This window comes from Ascaphus truei, chromosome 9 (genome assembly GCF_040206685.1).
Source record: "Ascaphus truei isolate aAscTru1 chromosome 9, aAscTru1.hap1, whole genome shotgun sequence".
NCBI lineage: Eukaryota > Metazoa > Chordata > Amphibia > Anura > Ascaphidae > Ascaphus > Ascaphus truei.
Window position 1 is genome coordinate 51,600,771 of NC_134491.1, and position 17,694 is coordinate 51,618,464.

A 17,694-nucleotide genomic window follows, 5' to 3' on the forward strand; every position below is an offset into this window, starting at 1 on the left:
AATGAGGCAAGAAAAAGCATATAGAGTGACCCTTCAAGGAAAGGGAAAAAAAAAAAAGAGTACACTTTGATGGGCACCAGGAATGTTTCCATAAATACCTTAGTTGTCCTGCTGCAATGTGTCTAAATAAGTTCCCCCGGAACGATCAGGTGGAATCTGGCTACCTTTATTGTAATGAGATTTCTACTGCTGCAGAAGCACAGGAGCACGAGGACGAGGTTCCCCACTCTGCTGACACATATTTGCAATGCGAACATTCCAGGCTGTGAAAGCTTTATTGACCAACACAAGCAGTATAAAAATGAGACATCTGTCCATCCAACCAAGGAACTTCTGCTTTGAATTTGTGTTTATTTTACATTAGCTGATATACCCGGCGTTGCCCGGGAGGTAAATCCGTAATAGGTAGTATTATTTATAAATAGGGTAAGAATAGGTTGAGTATTTGGTGGAAAGGTTGAATAATAATATTGAAAAGAAACATGGAAGAAAATGTAATACGATGTTGTTTAAAAATGGTTTATTGTAAACACACCACACAGTACAGTGTATATTTTGGTGACATAAGTGATGTAAAAATGTGAGGTGTGTGTCCCGCTATGGTGTGAGCGGGTGCGAGGAGTCGGTGGGTGTTCAGTACGGGTGGCGGGTGGGTTGCGAGTGCTGGCTGTGGGTGGGGGTCCCGCTAAGGTGTGCGGTGGGGGGAGTAAGGCAGGGGCTGGGGTAAGGCAGGGGCGTGGGAGGCAGGGGTGTGGGGGGGGGGAGGCAGGGGCGTGTGGGGGGGGGGGGGAAGGCAGGGGCGTGGGGGGGAAGGCAGGGGCGTGGGGGGGGGGGGAAGGCAGGGGCGCTTTGGGGGTCAAAAACAGCTGGGGGGGGGTAAAAACAGAGCGGGGGGGGGTAAAAAACAGAGCTGGGGGGGGTAAAAAAAACGGAGCTGGGGGGTAAAAAAGGGAGCTGGGGGGGGGGTAAAAAACGGAGCTGGGGGGGTAAAAAACGGAGCTGGGGGGGGTAAAAAACGGAGCTGGGGGGGTAAAAAATGGAGCTGGGGGGGGTAAAAAAACGGAGCTGGGGGGGTAAAAAACGGAGCTCTGGGGGGGTAAAAAACAGAGCTCTGGGGGGGTACAAAACAGAGCTGGGGGGGGTACAAAACAGAGCTCTGGGGGGTACAAAACAGCTGGGGGGGTACAAAACAGAGCTGGGGGGGGGGGTAAAAAAAGGAAGCCCAGTTAGGCCCCCCCCCCCCCCAGCAGCAACAGCTGGCGCCACCACCACCAGGGAGCATTTCCTCACCTCAGGCAGCAGCAGCAGTGTTGTCGGGGGTTGGGGACCCCTGGGTTAGAGCACACCGGCCAATGAGAGCCATGGGAGGGCGACGGACCAATCAAATGGTCTCCAAGATATTCAAATTTATATATATAGATTTGATCAATCCCTGCACACACCGATGAGTACGGATTAGCCTCTGGCTTCCAAGTGGTTGGACCCAAAGAAAGTCTGACCTTGTTGAAAATTGGTGGTAGTCAAAAGTTTCTTGTGTATATCACATTTTATCATTGAAGAAGTTTGGTGAGGCCTAATTCTAATCATTCCATTACCTAAGGAAGTTAGCGATTCACTCGAAACAGTGGAATAAAGAGATGCAAAGACTGCTGTTCCTGCTCAGTGATGTGGGCGTGCGTGTCATCAAAAAATGGTTTCGTTAGGTATTCAGTATTTGTTTGTACTTCAAAATGCATGTCCTTAATTACGAGGTCTTTTTAGTAAAATATGAAGAGTCTGCATCCTGCAATAAAGATATTAAAATGTTTCTGAATTAGAAAAGATCTGTAAGAAATGACATCTTCAGTTTAGCAAAGAATAAAATGTGGGACAGATTCCAGCGTAATCCCCGGCTGAATGCCATGTGTTTTGTTTCATTAATAACTACATTTTACTTAACTCTATTTAAAAAGAACTTCATGTCTGTTCTGCCACTAAGTGATTGAATGTTGTTGATTAGGTTAATTTGAGTGGAGTGTATACAAATACTACAGATATACAGGCTGTCCTCGGTTATCCGCCGGAATCCGTCCCGCAAACCGCCGTCTGATTGCGAACCATCGCATCCCTGTTAATCCGCGGCGGATAATCCGTTCCGACGTTGGATAATGCATTATCTGGCGACGGATTACGGACAGTCGTATAGTGAGGACCACCTGTATGTGTCTGTTTTAACTCCACCCCGGTTACTTTTCCTAACTGGATGATGTCTTTTGAGACTGAACGGTGTTTAGACACGGTAAATAGTACATACCACTCCACTCTTGAAATTCTGTATCCTTCTTTGGCCAAGATTTTCTGTTAACCACCAGGCCCATGAAGGAGCATATTGCCACAGGTAACATATTAGTAAGAATGGATGATGCGAGATCCAGGTTTCTTTAAGATTGTTTGCAGTGGAAATCAAAATAAGACGAGCGCAACGTCCAGTTGACATCTTAAAAGACTGATCCGCTCTTATTGTTTGTATCTAAAATAAAATAGTGAACAATTATTACAAAAGGTGGTTGAAAATGAATGGTGTGGTTTTGAGTAGGGTGTTTGCTCTTTCCCCCCATCTAGGTATGAAGCAGGGGGTCTCTGGAGCAAAACCGTTCATTTCCGTTCTGGCCAGTGGCCTAGCTATAGCCCAGGGGACCACGCTCTTGAGGGCCTGCTATCCTCTCTCCCCCCCCCCCCCCTCTGTAGAGACAGGCCCGGTAAGGCCCCAGCTAGGCCCTGAGCCACCCCAGCGGAATGTTGCAGGGAAGGCCCTAGATAGGGAATCTTCCCCTTTAGTAATATGGTAGTACTGTTGCGCTGGTGACCGGACGGCTACGCGGCGCACTGCGGCCTGGGACCAGGCTATAGTACCCAGAGACATTGTGTGTGAGACACTGTGGCTGGAGCTCGCACTGAGAGGGTGATCTGGACGCTTAGTATCATGGGGATTTGTGTCGGGGGCCCTGCTACGTGGGACCCGCTCCAACCCATCGCGCCAAGCAGCACCTGGGTACTGGAGTACCCAGGCAGCCCAACGTGCACCTACATCCACAGGGGGTATGCAGCGGGCCCCCGGTGTTAAAAGATAAGCCGGTAGAAGAATCAGCACTTGTTAGAGGCAGAGAAGGACGGCAGGGGAGGAGCGCGCCCCGCTGTCTGACCCGGAAGTCTTTCTTCTGGTGTCTGCTGCTAGAGCGCGCTCCTCGCCTCGCGCCGCCCTGCTCTGCCTCAAGTGCTGATTCTTTTACCGGCTTATCATTTAACACTGGAGGCCCTCCGCCGCCGCATACCATCCTCCCGCGTCTCTCTCAATTACTACAGGTAGGCATGGAGGGGTGGCGGAAGGGAGGAGATCTGATGATGATGATGATGGGGAGGAGAGCTGAGTAGGGATGTTGAGAGAGGATCAGAGAGAGGATGGGGGTAAGGAGAAAAAAATTGCAGTCAGTATCATATTACTATTTAAATAAATTAAAAGTGTATGGTGAATTTTACACAACTTTGGAGGAAAAAAAAGCTATTGAATCTCATTGTGGGTGCAGAGAGGTTCCCACACTCTACTTTACCCATCTGATGTGCTCGTCTCCAATCAGGAAGCGGACAAGCAGGGTTGCCAATTAACCGACCAGAGCCCAGGGACAGAGTCCTGTTAGAGTATCCGTGGTCGGTAAGCAGGCAAAGGGTCAGGGCAGGCGGCAGTGGTGCAGAATCCAAGCGACAGGCGGAATGCAGCGAGGTCGGGGTCAGCAACAGGAATTCGAAATGAACAGGGATGCCATAGGGATAGGCAAGCCACAGGGATAGGCAAGCCAGAGGGATAGGCAAGCCAGAGGGATAGGCAAGCCAGAGGGATAGGCAAGCCACAGGGATAGGCAAGCCACAGGGATAGGCAAGCCACAGGGATTGGCAAGCCACAGGGATAGGCAAGCCACAGGGATAGGCAAGCCACACGGAAGGCTAAGAAACTAGAGTCCAGGGTGGCCAGGAACACAACAAAAAAGTATACAATGCTCAAGCCGGGGGCTGGAAGTCACTGGCTGATATTTAAGCCCTTGAACAGATATAGCAGGCATGTAAGGGCCGGTTCCAGCCAAAGCCTGGACTGGTCCCCTTACAACCCAGTGGGGGTTTTCCCATTAGGCCCGGGCCTAGGGCGGCAAAAATGTCCGCCCCCATATACATTTTCCTCACTCTCTGGCCTATCGGGCCTGATGGGAAGGCGCTTACACGTGGCGGCCGCCTCCTTGCTACCACCCTCCTCCATTCCAATCCCAGCGTCAAATGACGTCATGTTACCGTGGAAACGTGACGCCGTGCGTTGGTGACGTCCGTGGCCTCATTTAACGCAGGGATTTGAATGGAGAAGGGCGGCAGCAAGCAGTTATTTCTAACGATACCAGTCACTGTCGCAAGCGCAGAACGTGCATTTTCCAAACGAAAAAACTTAAGAGTTATTTGAGAAGTACCACGGGATGAAGTGGATCGAGTTTACTCTCTATTGAGAATCAGGCCGCCTGTCTTCTGAGAACGCGTGTCTTCTGAGAAACGATAGGGATCCCATCATTGACGTGTTTGCTGAGCGAAAAGTACGGAAACTTCTGACTTCAAAATAAATGGCGACTATATGAGTAATCTATATTTTATATTTATACGTGTGCGGTATATTTAATTTTGAATCTACAAAATACATTGATTCTTAATGGGGCCCTGAAAAATGTCTTTGCCCGGGGGGCCTGCTCATGCCTAGCTATGCCACTGGTTCTGGGGAGCCCGCGACTCCCGGGATACATGCCTCTGATGGCGATTCCCGTCGCATCCCCGCCTGGGTGAAGAATACAGATGTTTATATGTCCCGATGTACGGAAGTACGGAAGTCATTGGGAAGTTGCAGCTTCCCATTGGCCCATGTGGCGTAGGAGCTTTAAACCTACATAAGGAACAGGCGGCACCTGCGGAGGTTGGTATCCCTGGAAAAGAGGGCTCCCCGGGTTAAAACGAATGCAGTTCAGCTCCGGAAACCCCTCGCTACATACCAATTAAAAAAAAAAGGTTTACAAAAATTGCTGGGATGCGCCATGAAACTACAAGTTGGGATGCGCACAGACGTGGAATATTGCCGCAGCCTTAGCTCTTTACCTTGTTATGTGTGTTAGATACTAAGCTGTACCAGGGATAGTGTCACAAACTTAGCGTAGTATTTGGAACAGAATATGCTTAAACCCGGCAGTGACAATGTAACTGCTGGGAGAAGGAAGGATTCAAGCTAAACATTAAAGAAACCATAAAATCACTATTTAGTAAACATGGCTCTTAAAGCACTAAACAATTGTAACCTTTTCTGAAATAAAAAAAATACAAAATGTTGTATACATGGGAATGGAGTAGAGCAGGGGGGGGTGCGACCCCCAGGGCCCCCCCCCCCCCCCGGGACTGGCTGCGGGGGCAGGGTGCGGTTTACAGAGGCCCCGCGCACTTCCTGAAGACATTTAAAGCTGTATACCTTTACTTACCTTGGCTCCACACGTGTCGCCATGGCAACGTGGCATGAAGTGGGGGTGAGGGAGGGCGCGGAGGTGAGGTGACCGCCGGCAGGGGAGTGCAGGGAAAAAAGTTAAAATGTTTGTCCCGGGCCCCACGATTTTTGTTGGCGGCCCTGCCAACAGGTCAGGTTTTCAGGATATCCCCGTTTCAGCACAGGTGGCTCAATCAGTGGTTCCGTCAACTGATTGAGCCACCTGTGCTGAAGCAGGGATATCCTGAAAACCTGACCTGTTGGTGGCCCTAGAGGACAGGTTACTCCTGGGGTAGTTAAATATTTGGAACATCTTTGATCAAAACATTTCTTACTGTAGTCTAACAAAACACTTCACGATCAGAAGTGTTAACATTTGGTTAACAAGTAGTGGTTTACTTGTGATAACCAGTAGTGTCTGCAGGTGTCGTGTAAAGATCTGGTTAGGAATAGTTTACCTTGTCCACTTCTTCAGTAAATGCATTGTCCAATACGTTGGACTGCACTGGTCCAGGGCATATGTTGCTAATAGTTATATCTGGAAATGCACCAAGTTCAGTCCTCAGACTATTGAAAAATCCCTACAAGACAATAGATTACATGTTTACATCATTTAAAGGTAGCAATGTCTTTTACACACACAAATCTTTCCTCCCCCGGGCCAGATTAAGACATTTAGAGGCCCTAAGCACTGAAAAGATTACGGTGGCGCCTCTATGTAATGTAAAATAAATACGAAACCGTAAAATAAAATTTTATTTTTCGAAATGACAAAACTTACATGTACTGTATGCTGAAATTAAAAAAGCTTTTTTTTTTTTTTTAAATGTCAAAAACTGCTTCATTTTTGATTTACCAATAATTTATACAGAACACAAATATTTGGCATTATTACCATTACTTACTTACTAATAAAACAGTATAATACTATAATACCGGACGTGGCCTGCAGGCTTATAACGCTTTGGCCAAAGGGTTTAACTAAATGACCATTACTCGGGAGAATATTATTATTGAAGCATTTAACTACTGTATATACTATTTACTATATATTTTGTCACATTGGATGTAGCATTGGGCCTCTCTGTCTTTTGCTGTATACATTTGGCCACGCTCAGTAGCACTCCTTTTGACATAAATATACAGTATATATGATGTGGTGGGTGCTGGGGTTAGAGCTTGCTGGGATTGTATGTTTGATAATACTTACATTTGCTTTGAAAATAATTGCAGTATTGAAAATTCGCCCACAGTTTTGTACATACGAAATACTGAATTTTTAAACAAATCTATGCTGTGTCATAGGGGGTATATAGGGCAGATATTCTCAGGATCAATTAGTATGGCCCCTAGAGAAATGCATGTCCCACAGAGGGCAACACAGAGAAGGACACAGGATGTCAGTGGAGCCGCCTGGCAAGCAGATCCCCATGTTCAGTAGTGAATACCCCTGCAGAAGTGTCAGTTCCACGACAGGGAAAGTCAATGTCCAGTGTGTTTTGAGGAAGTGACAGTTCCCTACCAGGGATGGATAGTGACCAGAGAGAGTCTATTACCGGCCAGGATCAGTGAAGATATTAAAGGGGGGTCCTGGCCATCAAGGGCCATGCACTCACTCATGAAAGGTAAGACTGTTACCAGGAGTCATGCTTATATAAAGTGAGGAGTGTTATTTAAACGCCTATACAGAAGAATAGCATTGCATGTGATGTATGAGGAAATGTATAAGGTACAACAGCCTGTGTTTGTGACTGTATGACGATGTTCCCATGCAAGGGAACTCATAATAAGAGTCCTTTTGTACCACCCAAAAGCTTCTGGCACCATCACCGCCCAACCGACCATAACAGCCACTGAAATAAGGGAAATGATTGCCGAGTTGGACATTAGACCACGCATTGATGTAGCCCCCTTAGGCTGCGTCACCACTGGCGCTGACCGCGCTCATGCTTGAGTGGTGATGTCACCAACCCTCCAAGCATGAGCTCGGGTGTCCTGCGAATTTTGCGAGCACCAAGCTTGGGAGAGCGTACGTGCCTGCGCATGAGCGCGCGCGCACACACCGCGTGAGCGGGGACAGGAGAATTCACTTTGCACAAAGTAAACTCGGCAAGCGCCGCCCGCTCAGCGCAGTGGGGACGCAGCCTTAGGGAGCTGGGCAGAGGGGGCTACACACATTTATAATGGGCTTCTTTTTTTCTTCCAGCCCATTAGGCCACCTAAAATAAGCATTTATTGACAATGAAAAGAATAGAATTACTGCAGTCAGCATAAAAAAAAGACAAAGGAATTCTGCATAAAAAAAAATGTTTTTCTTCTTCACCGCCTTAGATTTTAGACAGTAGTATTTTGGGATTTTTTTTTTTTTTTTTTACTTTTAAAGCATCAGTTCAAGCTGCTGTTTAAAAAAAAAAAAATCAAAAGAAATAATTCCCCTTTAATACGTGCATCAATACAATCCACACAATAATAAGTAATTAGCTAAGTTGCAGATCGATCCGTTCTCCTGTGACAGATCGGCGACGGTTCGGCTCGGGGGGTTCACTAAATGGCTGTCACTGCAGCAGAAGAGAACCAAAGATGCAAAGTTCTGTGGGGAAGCTCATTGCACCAGGCAGTCACTAGATACAATTGGTGTACTGCTAGAGAGAGGGCAGGGCTCAAAAATGGGTGTGCCAGAGCCTGTTTCAGAAGAGTAATGGAATAGGACTTTGTAAATGGTTGCTATAGAAACAAAATGCTTGTTACATTACAATACATAACAAAAATGTCATTCAGGGTTGTTTGAAAAAAAAAAAAAAAATGCTACAAGTTTTTTCTCAAAGTACAGAACTCATTTTATTAAAAAAAAAAACACGCAAAATCTTGCTTGGTCTGCAGCTTTAATGTTAAATTGTCAGAAGTTAAGATGCAAGTTACACACAGCGATAAATAACCGGTGTCCTACCTGGAGGGCATGTTTGCTAGCGGAATACCCAGATGACAGGGGAACTCCCATTAAGCCAGCGAAGCTGTTTATAGTAACAATCTTGCCTTTCTTTCTTTCTACCATGTGCTGCAGCACATACTTCGTTACGGAAATGGTCCCCAAGTAATTGAGCTCAATTAAGGCTCGATAAACATCCAAGCTTGTATCCACAAACAGCGAGCGCTGGGAGCGCCCGCTGTTATTCACCAAGACATCAATCTGGGAAAGAAAGTGCGCTGTGAATATCACATGATGTCAATATTTCGGATTACTGTTGATATCCATTTTAATGAGTAAAAATAAATGCGTTTGCTAATGGTTAACGCCAGAATCCCCCACTCACAAGGTGGGACTTTAACCTTCTGAGGCCCTAAGCCAGGGGTCTCAAACTCAGTCCTCAAGGGCCACAAACAAGACAGCTTTTATGGGTATCCCTGCTTCAGCACAGGTGGCTCATATGTGGCCGCTTCGGAGAACAGGGAATCCTGCCCTGAGACTTGTAGTGTGTAACTTGACCTAAATAAGTCCTAAGGATCAAAATAATGCATTAATGCCTTAGAAATATACAAGACGTGTTGTAAATGAGTTTTTATTGCGTTTGGAGCAGGGGAGCCTGGTTCAAATCCCGGTGTCGGCTCCTTGTGACCTTGGGCAAGTCACTTTATCTCCCTGTGCCTCGGGCACCAAACCCCACGCTCTTCCCCTCAACAATAATGCTGATTGCCGGGGGAGAGCACGAGGCCTCAGTAACTCTCTTACCTTTCCTGGCGGCATCTCCTCCTGCACGGTCCCCCATCATAGCACCGCGACGTCAAGTGGCGTCACGTAGCCATGGCAACGGGACGCCCTGTGGTGCTGCGTTGCCATGACAACGGGACGCCGAAGGTAAGAGGGCCTCGCACCGGAACCCGCGAACATCCCAGCCAGTCACGTCTACGGCCTACTAAAAATTCTATATACAGCGCTGCGTACACAAGCAGCGCTATACAAAAGAGGGGGGGGGGGAATGGCACTATATACTAAAATCTATAGCTAAACTGTTGTTGTGAGACAATGTAGCTCAAATTAACACTTACTTTACCGAAATGCTGCAGCACTTGGTCTGTTGCCGCTTTGTGTGTGCTTATCTCAGTCAGATCCAGGGGAACAACCAGGACATCTTTCTCTTCCAAACCACTGGTTTCTGAAGATCAACAAAAAAAACAGAATACAGTACAGCAGGGTCCTCAATTCCAGTCCTCAAGACCCCCTCCTCTCTCCCAAGAGGTCAGGTTTTAAAGATATCCCAGCTTCAGCGCAGGGATATCCTGAAAACCTGACCTGTTGGAGGGTCTTGAGGACTGTAGCATATGTGCGCCTGTAAATACAATAAATTTACATTTTAACCCATTTCGCTACCTGACAGCGAAGGGTTAAACAAAACGCATAGGTCCCTCAATAGGGATTTACTCTGTACCTGAAATCCGGCTGGAAAAGTAGGTTTCAATGAACATTCTGCTTTTAGGTCAATATAAAGTTTCAGTTTATACTTTGTGTAAATAAAAGTACAATTAAATAATGGGAAGCTAAACTAATATTGACTAGGAAGCCAAAAACACACAATGTGTGTGCACAATCATTAATGGTAAAAAAAAAACCAACCATTGGCTCAGATCCACAAAAGGATTTACACTTCAGCACACCACGGGAGTAAAGATGTGCTACAGTTTAGCACCGTTTCGTGGACATGGGCCTGACTTTGTAGCTCACGCCGCACGTTCACAAAAGGATGAAAATAGTTTTGCTGCTAAAAACAAACAAAAAAAAAAAAAAAAACACAACAAAGGTTTGAAATCAATTGATAAAAAAACTTCTGTCCAGAAATAACCAAATCACAAGAATCTTTCCCACAAATTCAAATGACCCTAAAGTTTGTCCAAAAATAGGATTGTCATTTAAAACAAAAAAGTAATTTTCTAAATACAGCCAGTCCTCGGTTATCCACCGGAATCCGTTCTGGGAGTAGCGTTGGATAGTGACACCGGTGTAAAGTGAGTCCCATGTTAATCAGTGGCGGTGAGCGTTGGATAACGCATTCAGGCGTCGAAAAACGGCCCTTAGGGTTGCATTGTAAAGCGTTGGACATGCCATTCGTTGTAACGTGAAACGTTGGATAACGAGAACTACCTGTACCTGCACAATTAGAAAGGAACGTTCACTCACCAAGACATTTTTGTTTTACCCTGCGCAATTCATTTTCTCTTCTCGCTGACAGCACAAGTGATGCCCCCAACTGGGCTAATTGATATGCCAACTCTTCTCCGATGCCACTTGAGGCGCCCGTCACCCAAACGACATTACCGGCCAGCTTGCTTTCTGCAACAGAAATATGCCATGCGGAATATGGAATAAACGACAATAATGTCCGTCCTACATTCATGCATTTTATTTACAGCTTAAAACTGAACGAGGTCAATGACATCTCCATAAAGAACCCCCAACAGGTTACCATGCCCCCACAACAAAATGTGCAACATGATAACATCTAGAGCGTAAGCTCCTGGGGCCAGGGACCGCATTCCTATTGTCTCGACATATATGTACCCTTTTTTTGTCACAGTTATTTTCCTCCCTCCCGCGTTGCGCTGCGCTAAGGAATATGTTGGTGCCATACAAATAAAAGATCATAGATACCTGGAGTGTGCCCTAACAGTTCTGCCCAGAGTAAGGTGAGGTCAGCATCTGCTTTAATAAACCTGATGAGCTGTATAAGCCAGTACAGCAGCCAGCACACTATCAGTAGCATTAGGAGAGAGAGCAAATCCATGGTGGATCCAGCAGCGAGCACAGGATACTCAGACAAGGGGTGGGCAGACAAGGGGTGGGCTTCCTGCCCTCTGTGTCAGTGACTTGCTGAACTGCCCCCTGTGTCAGTGACTTGCTGAACTGCCCTTGTATTGACTGAGTTTCCAAACCCACAGGTTTTGATCCTGGATGCTTTGCACGTGACCTTGGTCTGTTTCCGGTATGTAGAAGGTCCCGCCCAGGAAGCTCAGGCTCTCCGTCCTCCAGCCTGTGTGACTCATCAGATCTCTTGTGTAACTGTGTCTCCAGCTCCAGGATGCAGGGCTCCCAGCCAGAGCTGTGCAGGGAGGGGCGTTGTTTGTTGAAATGCTGCACATATGTGTGCTGACATGTTCTTTGTCATATATTCTCTTTGTATATGCAAAGCATTTGGCTAATACCTGTTTGTAACTCATGTATGTTCCTTAGGTTGATGCAAATGCATGGTATCAACTTATATCTGCCTTTGCATTTCATTTTGTGCAGCAAATAAAATGATATCACGTGTGAGCATATTCAGACAGGTCTGCAACGCTGCCTTTCCCCATTATCTCTTGGCATACAATGCTGTCACTGCAGCCAGGGATTCTGGGAAATGACATGCAAATGAGCGCACTGTGGCACCTTTTGATTTTGCAAAGACATGAAGACATGGCCAGCATTATAATTAGGAATTCCGGACTGCTGTGTTTATTGTCAAATCCGTTGGGGGGTTTCTTTTTTTCCCCCCCGTTTTAATTTTATTAAAAAAATCCGTGTTCACAACGGAGAGGGAATAAAACGACACATTTGAATCTGGAGTATATCGTTCACTCTATTTTAAGTTTCCATTCTCCGTGTGTGTCTCTTAACGATGGCTAAAAGTGGTGGATCTCAATAGGGCGTGACGCTTAATTTCCGGTTAAAACCAATAAAAACCGTAAATGCAAGATTAATTAGTGGTGTTTTTCATTTAAAACCCAAATCTCTATAATATAAATGTAACAGATCTCAACAGCTCTCTTAAAATATTAAATATTGCTTTTACATTTTAAATATCCTTATAAATAAATACAAAATACCACTTTTGGTTACATGTCTCACTGATTGAGCCAACTGCGCTGAAGCAGGGATTGCCTGAAAACCTAACCTGTTGGAAGCTCTGGAGGACTGGAGTTGATAACAGGAAGTTAATGAATGCCTAAATGTGTTTGTCGCACAGAAAAGGCAGCGTAATACAGTTCTCAATGCTGCTCTGTGCGACGCTTGCAGGCTGCTGCAGCTGTGACTACTTTAATTGGATTAAAAGATTATTTTCATCAACTGCAAGAGTATTTTCAATAAAGCACACAAATATTACCGAGTTTAATCTGTCAAGAAGAAATATACAAGGGGTTACCTCCCTTCTTAAAATGTTTTCACACGCGTCTGCACACTTTCCGGTACTAACATGTCTCATATGGAGAGATCGTATGACCTGCTTCCCGGAATGTGCCGTGTGTATTATACCTCGGATAAAGCTCATGCTGATTTTATTTTTTTTGTAATATATCCTTGCAAAACTAATCTGCACCATTCCAACTCTAGCTTCTGAAAACATAACTGACCAGTTTGTTTGTTTCCTAATCAGTTTTCCTGGTTATACCCAACGTAAAAAAAAAACTGTCTGTGAGTAGGTTACTGGCTCTGCACTTCTTTAACCCAGGCTGTGATGAAAAGCTGTGTAATGCGGCAGACATAAGTTTATAGGGGTCCATGTTAAAATGGGTGAGAAGTAAAGAGTGACACCCTGTGCTCATTTGCATGTCGTTACCCAGAATCCCTGGCTGCAGTGGAAGCACTGTTTGTTAAGCCAGCGGTGTGCAAACTGGGGGGCGCGGGTGTTACAGAGGCCCCGCGCTTCCCCGAAGGCAATTAAAATAAATGCCGGGGATCGCGTGAGGCCTCTGTAACTGGTTTACTTACCTTGGTTCCAACGACGCGTCTCCATGGCAACCGGCATGAAATGATGCCGCGGGGTCATGTGACGTCACGTTGCTATGGGGCTGTGCAGGGGGGGTGGGGGGCGCGAGCCGGAGGGGAGAGGAGAAAGGGGGGCGCATGAAGATAAGTTTGCGCACCCCTGTGCTAAGCGATAATCGGGACAGCCAGGATTGCAGACCTGTCTGAGACTTGCAAATGCGCCACAAGTGGGATTTTTATTTACTGTATACTGTAGGATTTTTGTCACTTTTTTTTTTTTACCCGCCATAACTTTTTTCCTGTTTGCTTTCCTAATAAATGTGCAGGACGTATTAATGTTACTTTTTACACTGTAATGCGATGATTATCCACAGTTAAATGTTTGTTTGTCCATGATATCTTTTTAAAATTACCATTATTATTGTTATGGAACCAAAGATGTCCTGGCCATCCCTGTGTTCTGTTTACTACCCGCTGAAAATCAGGTCAATTAGGGTGTTCACTTCTTTTAGAGATGTCACAGTAACATTGAGGAAGTCACTTTATCACATATCTTGCATCACATAACAATGTAAAAAATATCTGTGCTGAAGCAGGGATATCCTGAAAAACTGACCTGTTGGTAGCCCTTGAGGACTGGAGTTGGCCGACCCTACTCTACACTAGAAGTTTTTGCTGGACTCGTAATTCTGACCTGATTAAACTTTCCAGAAATCTGCACGGGTGTCTTTGAACTTGAAAGACCTATTTCTCTACCCAGAGTTATGTAACCTATTTCCTTTGTGCGCTGGACAGTGAGAATGCGATTGGAATAAGCTCTCCGAGCTTGGGTGTCTACATGTCCGCTGAAATAAAGTATTTGCATCTTAAAGCTGCAGACCAAGCAATAGTCCATTGATCGCTCAGGTGACAGACGCGCGCGGCTCTGTCGCTCGCTCGCCTGCACTATATCTGAGGCCTAAAGGCACAAGCACTTTCAAGGTAAGAAATTGAGTAGGGAGTTGTGCGTGCGTGCGTGCGTGTGCGTGTTTTAAATAAATCAGTTCTGTACTATGAGAAAATACTTGTAGCCTTAAAAAAAAAAAAATGAATGACATTTTTTATGTATTATAATGTAACAAACCTTTTTTTGCATCTATAGCAACCATTTACAAAGTCACACCCCCTTCCTCTTTTGAAACAGGCTCTGACACGCCCCTTTTTGAGCCCTGCCCTTTCTCTAGCAGTGCACCAATTGTATCTAGTGATTGCCTGGTCACACAGCACTTTGCATCTTTGGTCCTCTTCTGCTGCACTGACAGCCATTTAGTGAACCCCCGAACCGAATCTTCGCCGATCGATCACAAGAGAACGGATCTATCGGCAACTTAGCTAAATACTTATAATTCTGTGGATTGTATTGATGCACATATTAAAAGGGGAAAAAAATAAATAATATTAAAAATAAACAGCAGCTGGGACTGCTGCATTAAAAATACATTTTCTTTGAAGACTATATAACGCTTAAAATCTGTGAAAAAGTAATGTCAAACACGACCCAACACCCAATGCCTTGATTATTTACCCCCTCGCCGCTTTTCTTTTTCTGTATCCCACAATTTATTTGAAAATGTAAAAAAAAAAAAAAAAAGATTTTCTTTGTTTTTTTCCCTCTAAAGCTTGAGTCTTTATAAAATGTAGTACGCAGATTAACCCCATATACCAGCATTTTATGTCGTTTGGTCAATATATTTGCATGAAGAATGCTGGGTAGGAAGAGGAGAATAACATAAACCAGATATTGTGGATAAGGAGACAATGAAAGTGTGTGTGTGTGTGTGTGTGTGTGTGTGTGTGTGTGTGTGTGTGTGTGTGTGTGTGTGTGTGTGTGTGTGTGTGTGTGTGTGTGTGTGTGTGTGTGTGTGTGTGTGTGTGTGTGTGTGTGTGTGTGTGTGTGTGTGTGTACACGGACTTGGTAAGTACAATGTTGATGTGGTGAGTCATTCATTTATAAATAGTGGCAAGACATGATGAAATCTGTAAGTGATTAGAACTGGTAAGCTCGGGGAAGGACAGGATCAGTGGCGTGTCATTGATATGACACTGATAATGTAGGCCAAAGAGGGAATTTAGAACAAGACCTGGAATATGAAAGAGAAAAGAAAAAGACCAATTACCAAGCCCCAAGTAGACAGAGATGGGAAAGGGAATCCTTCCCAGACAAATTAAAAGGACGAAAAAGGTAAGGCGTAAAATAATTAAACAAGAAAACAATTTGAAGAACTATGTGACTGACTGTTACAGCCGGTAAACATATCAAGAAGAATTAGAACAGGAGAGGGGGCTATTTAAAGCTGCACACCAAGCAATATCCTACATGTTTTTTTTTTAAATTATTATTAAATAAATCAGGTCTGTACTATGCGAAAATACTTGTAACTTTTTTTAATCAACTCTGAATGACGTTTTGAATGTATTATAATGTAACAAGCATTTTTTGTTCCTATAGCAACAATTTACAAAATCACATCCCCTTCCTCTTCTGAAACAGGCTCTGGCATACACTTTTTAGAGCCCTGCCCTCTCTCTAGCAGTGCTCCAATTGTATCTAGTGACAGCCTGGTCACACTTTGCATCTTTGGCCCTCTCCTGCTGCACTGACAGCCATTTAGTGAATCCCCGAACTAAATCTTCACTGATTGATTGGCAACTTAGCTAATTACTTATTGTGTGTCTTGAATTGATGCACATATTAAATGGACATATTTTTATTTTTTTTAAACGGTAGCTTGAACTACTGCTTTAGTGGACAGAGGCCCTTATTAAATATGTAAATACGACATGTTCTGGTCATCAGTAGGACTGCTTCATGGGCATATGGGACAGATGTTGAAGATGGAAAAAATAAGACAGCAAATCATAGTTTTGGATGGAGTCATGGAATTCTGGGTGATATTAGTAATACAGTGTACAGTACATTCAATATTTAGATCATTTTTTTTGCCAAATGGTGAGGGGTGTGTGAACACTGACCTCTAGCAGTTAAAGGTTAGTTTGTGATTCCCTTCAATTTGCCCCTTGTCTTTACGTGTAATCAGGTTTGCCCCCTTCAACTGATGGCCAACCCGGAGAAAATGTAAAAACAAAAAATTCCCTTACTTGGCGGCGTGCTGCGGTGGCGTCTCCCGGCATCCTGCTGCAACTCCCCCTCCGACGGTGTTACCATGGCAACGGGGCACTACGTGGCGTCACATTGCAAACGCAACGCAGCCATGTTCAATGCAGTTGAAGGGGGAATTGCAGAAGAATGCCGGAGACGCTGCCGGAGACGCCGCCGCCGCAGCTGGAGATTGACAGGCTAAACCCGTGGCCCAGAGGCAAGTACCCAAAACCCGGAGTCTCCGGGTCAAACCCAGAGAGGTGGCAACCCTGCTTGCAATTGTATAACTGACTCTCTGCATTCTGAGTTGACTACGAGTATGTGAGTCAGTAAAGGCCACTGTTGGTATTAGCACGACTGGTCCAGATTCACAAAAGGGTGCTAAGTTTTAGCACACACTTTGAGATCTGGGCTTGTGTGAATATGCCCTCTGTCTTCCAGGGAAGAGAGATTTGTTGGTAGGTTAGAAAACAGCCGGTCAACGCTAAGTTTTTAGTGACTGGTTTAATGACAGTCTGTTTGAAAGTAGAACACCTTTTTACCATAAAAGAGAATCCCTTGAGTAGTAATGGATGGAAGGAGCAGCGGAGAGAAGGTTATGTCAAGGAGGAGAGGTAGTGGTAAAGTGAACACAGGCGCAAACAAATAAAAAGTGGACACTAATAATAAGTGACTAATCAAAAACTTAAATAAGTGAAAAATGTGATAAAATGTAAGTAATTAGTTTCACCCCCTGCTCTGGAACCCACTGGAAGGGGTAGTCTTCACTCTTCCCCCACAGTAACAGCAAAACACACAAAATCCACAGGGAGCATGGGGAGGAAACAAAAATAAATTTAAGTGCAGCAAAAATGACAATGGGAAAAAAGCCTTCAATTGACTGGGCTCTAATGAATTGACTACTTACAAGATGTAAGAGTCAAAAAGGCAGGGTTGACTCAAACGGTCAGAGGTAAGTGGATGATGCAGTTGTCATCAAGGTGGATCAGGTCCCCAGGATCACGTACCCCAATGTAGAGAGAAAAACTGGCATAGCGCAGATCACTCAAGATAAAAATAGCTTTATAACAATAAAATATTATACTCACATTCTAACAATAAAAAACGGGCATATCACACTGCATTAGTGTAGGAAGATTTTAGCCAGCTGGCTCACCGTCCCACAACGTTCCCCCACTCCTCCGCCTCAGCCTCCAGTCAGCTGTTTAGACTGCTCCGACTGGCGTGTGACGTCACTTCTGGTTTCGCCGCTCGGTGAGGGCTGGATCCTCCTGCAACTTCTCTGCTGTA

At 45.0% G+C, this 17,694-nt stretch overlaps 1 protein-coding gene across 1 annotated transcript; it reads right to left on the reverse strand.

The window, feature by feature from the left end:
* Positions 1 to 993: 993 nt before the first annotated feature.
* Positions 994 to 11,511, reverse strand: DHRS7 (dehydrogenase/reductase 7). Its single transcript, XM_075614819.1, has 7 exons — positions 11,175 to 11,511; positions 10,704 to 10,856; positions 9,578 to 9,684; positions 8,481 to 8,720; positions 5,992 to 6,114; positions 2,294 to 2,509; positions 994 to 1,783 (listed from the first exon to the last, which is right to left on the reverse strand). The coding sequence occupies exons 1-7, from the start codon at positions 11,305 to 11,307 to the stop codon at positions 1,745 to 1,747; spliced, it is 1,011 nt and encodes a 336-aa protein (XP_075470934.1). The 5' UTR covers positions 11,308 to 11,511; the 3' UTR covers positions 994 to 1,744.
* Positions 11,512 to 17,694: the final 6,183 nt, after the last annotated feature.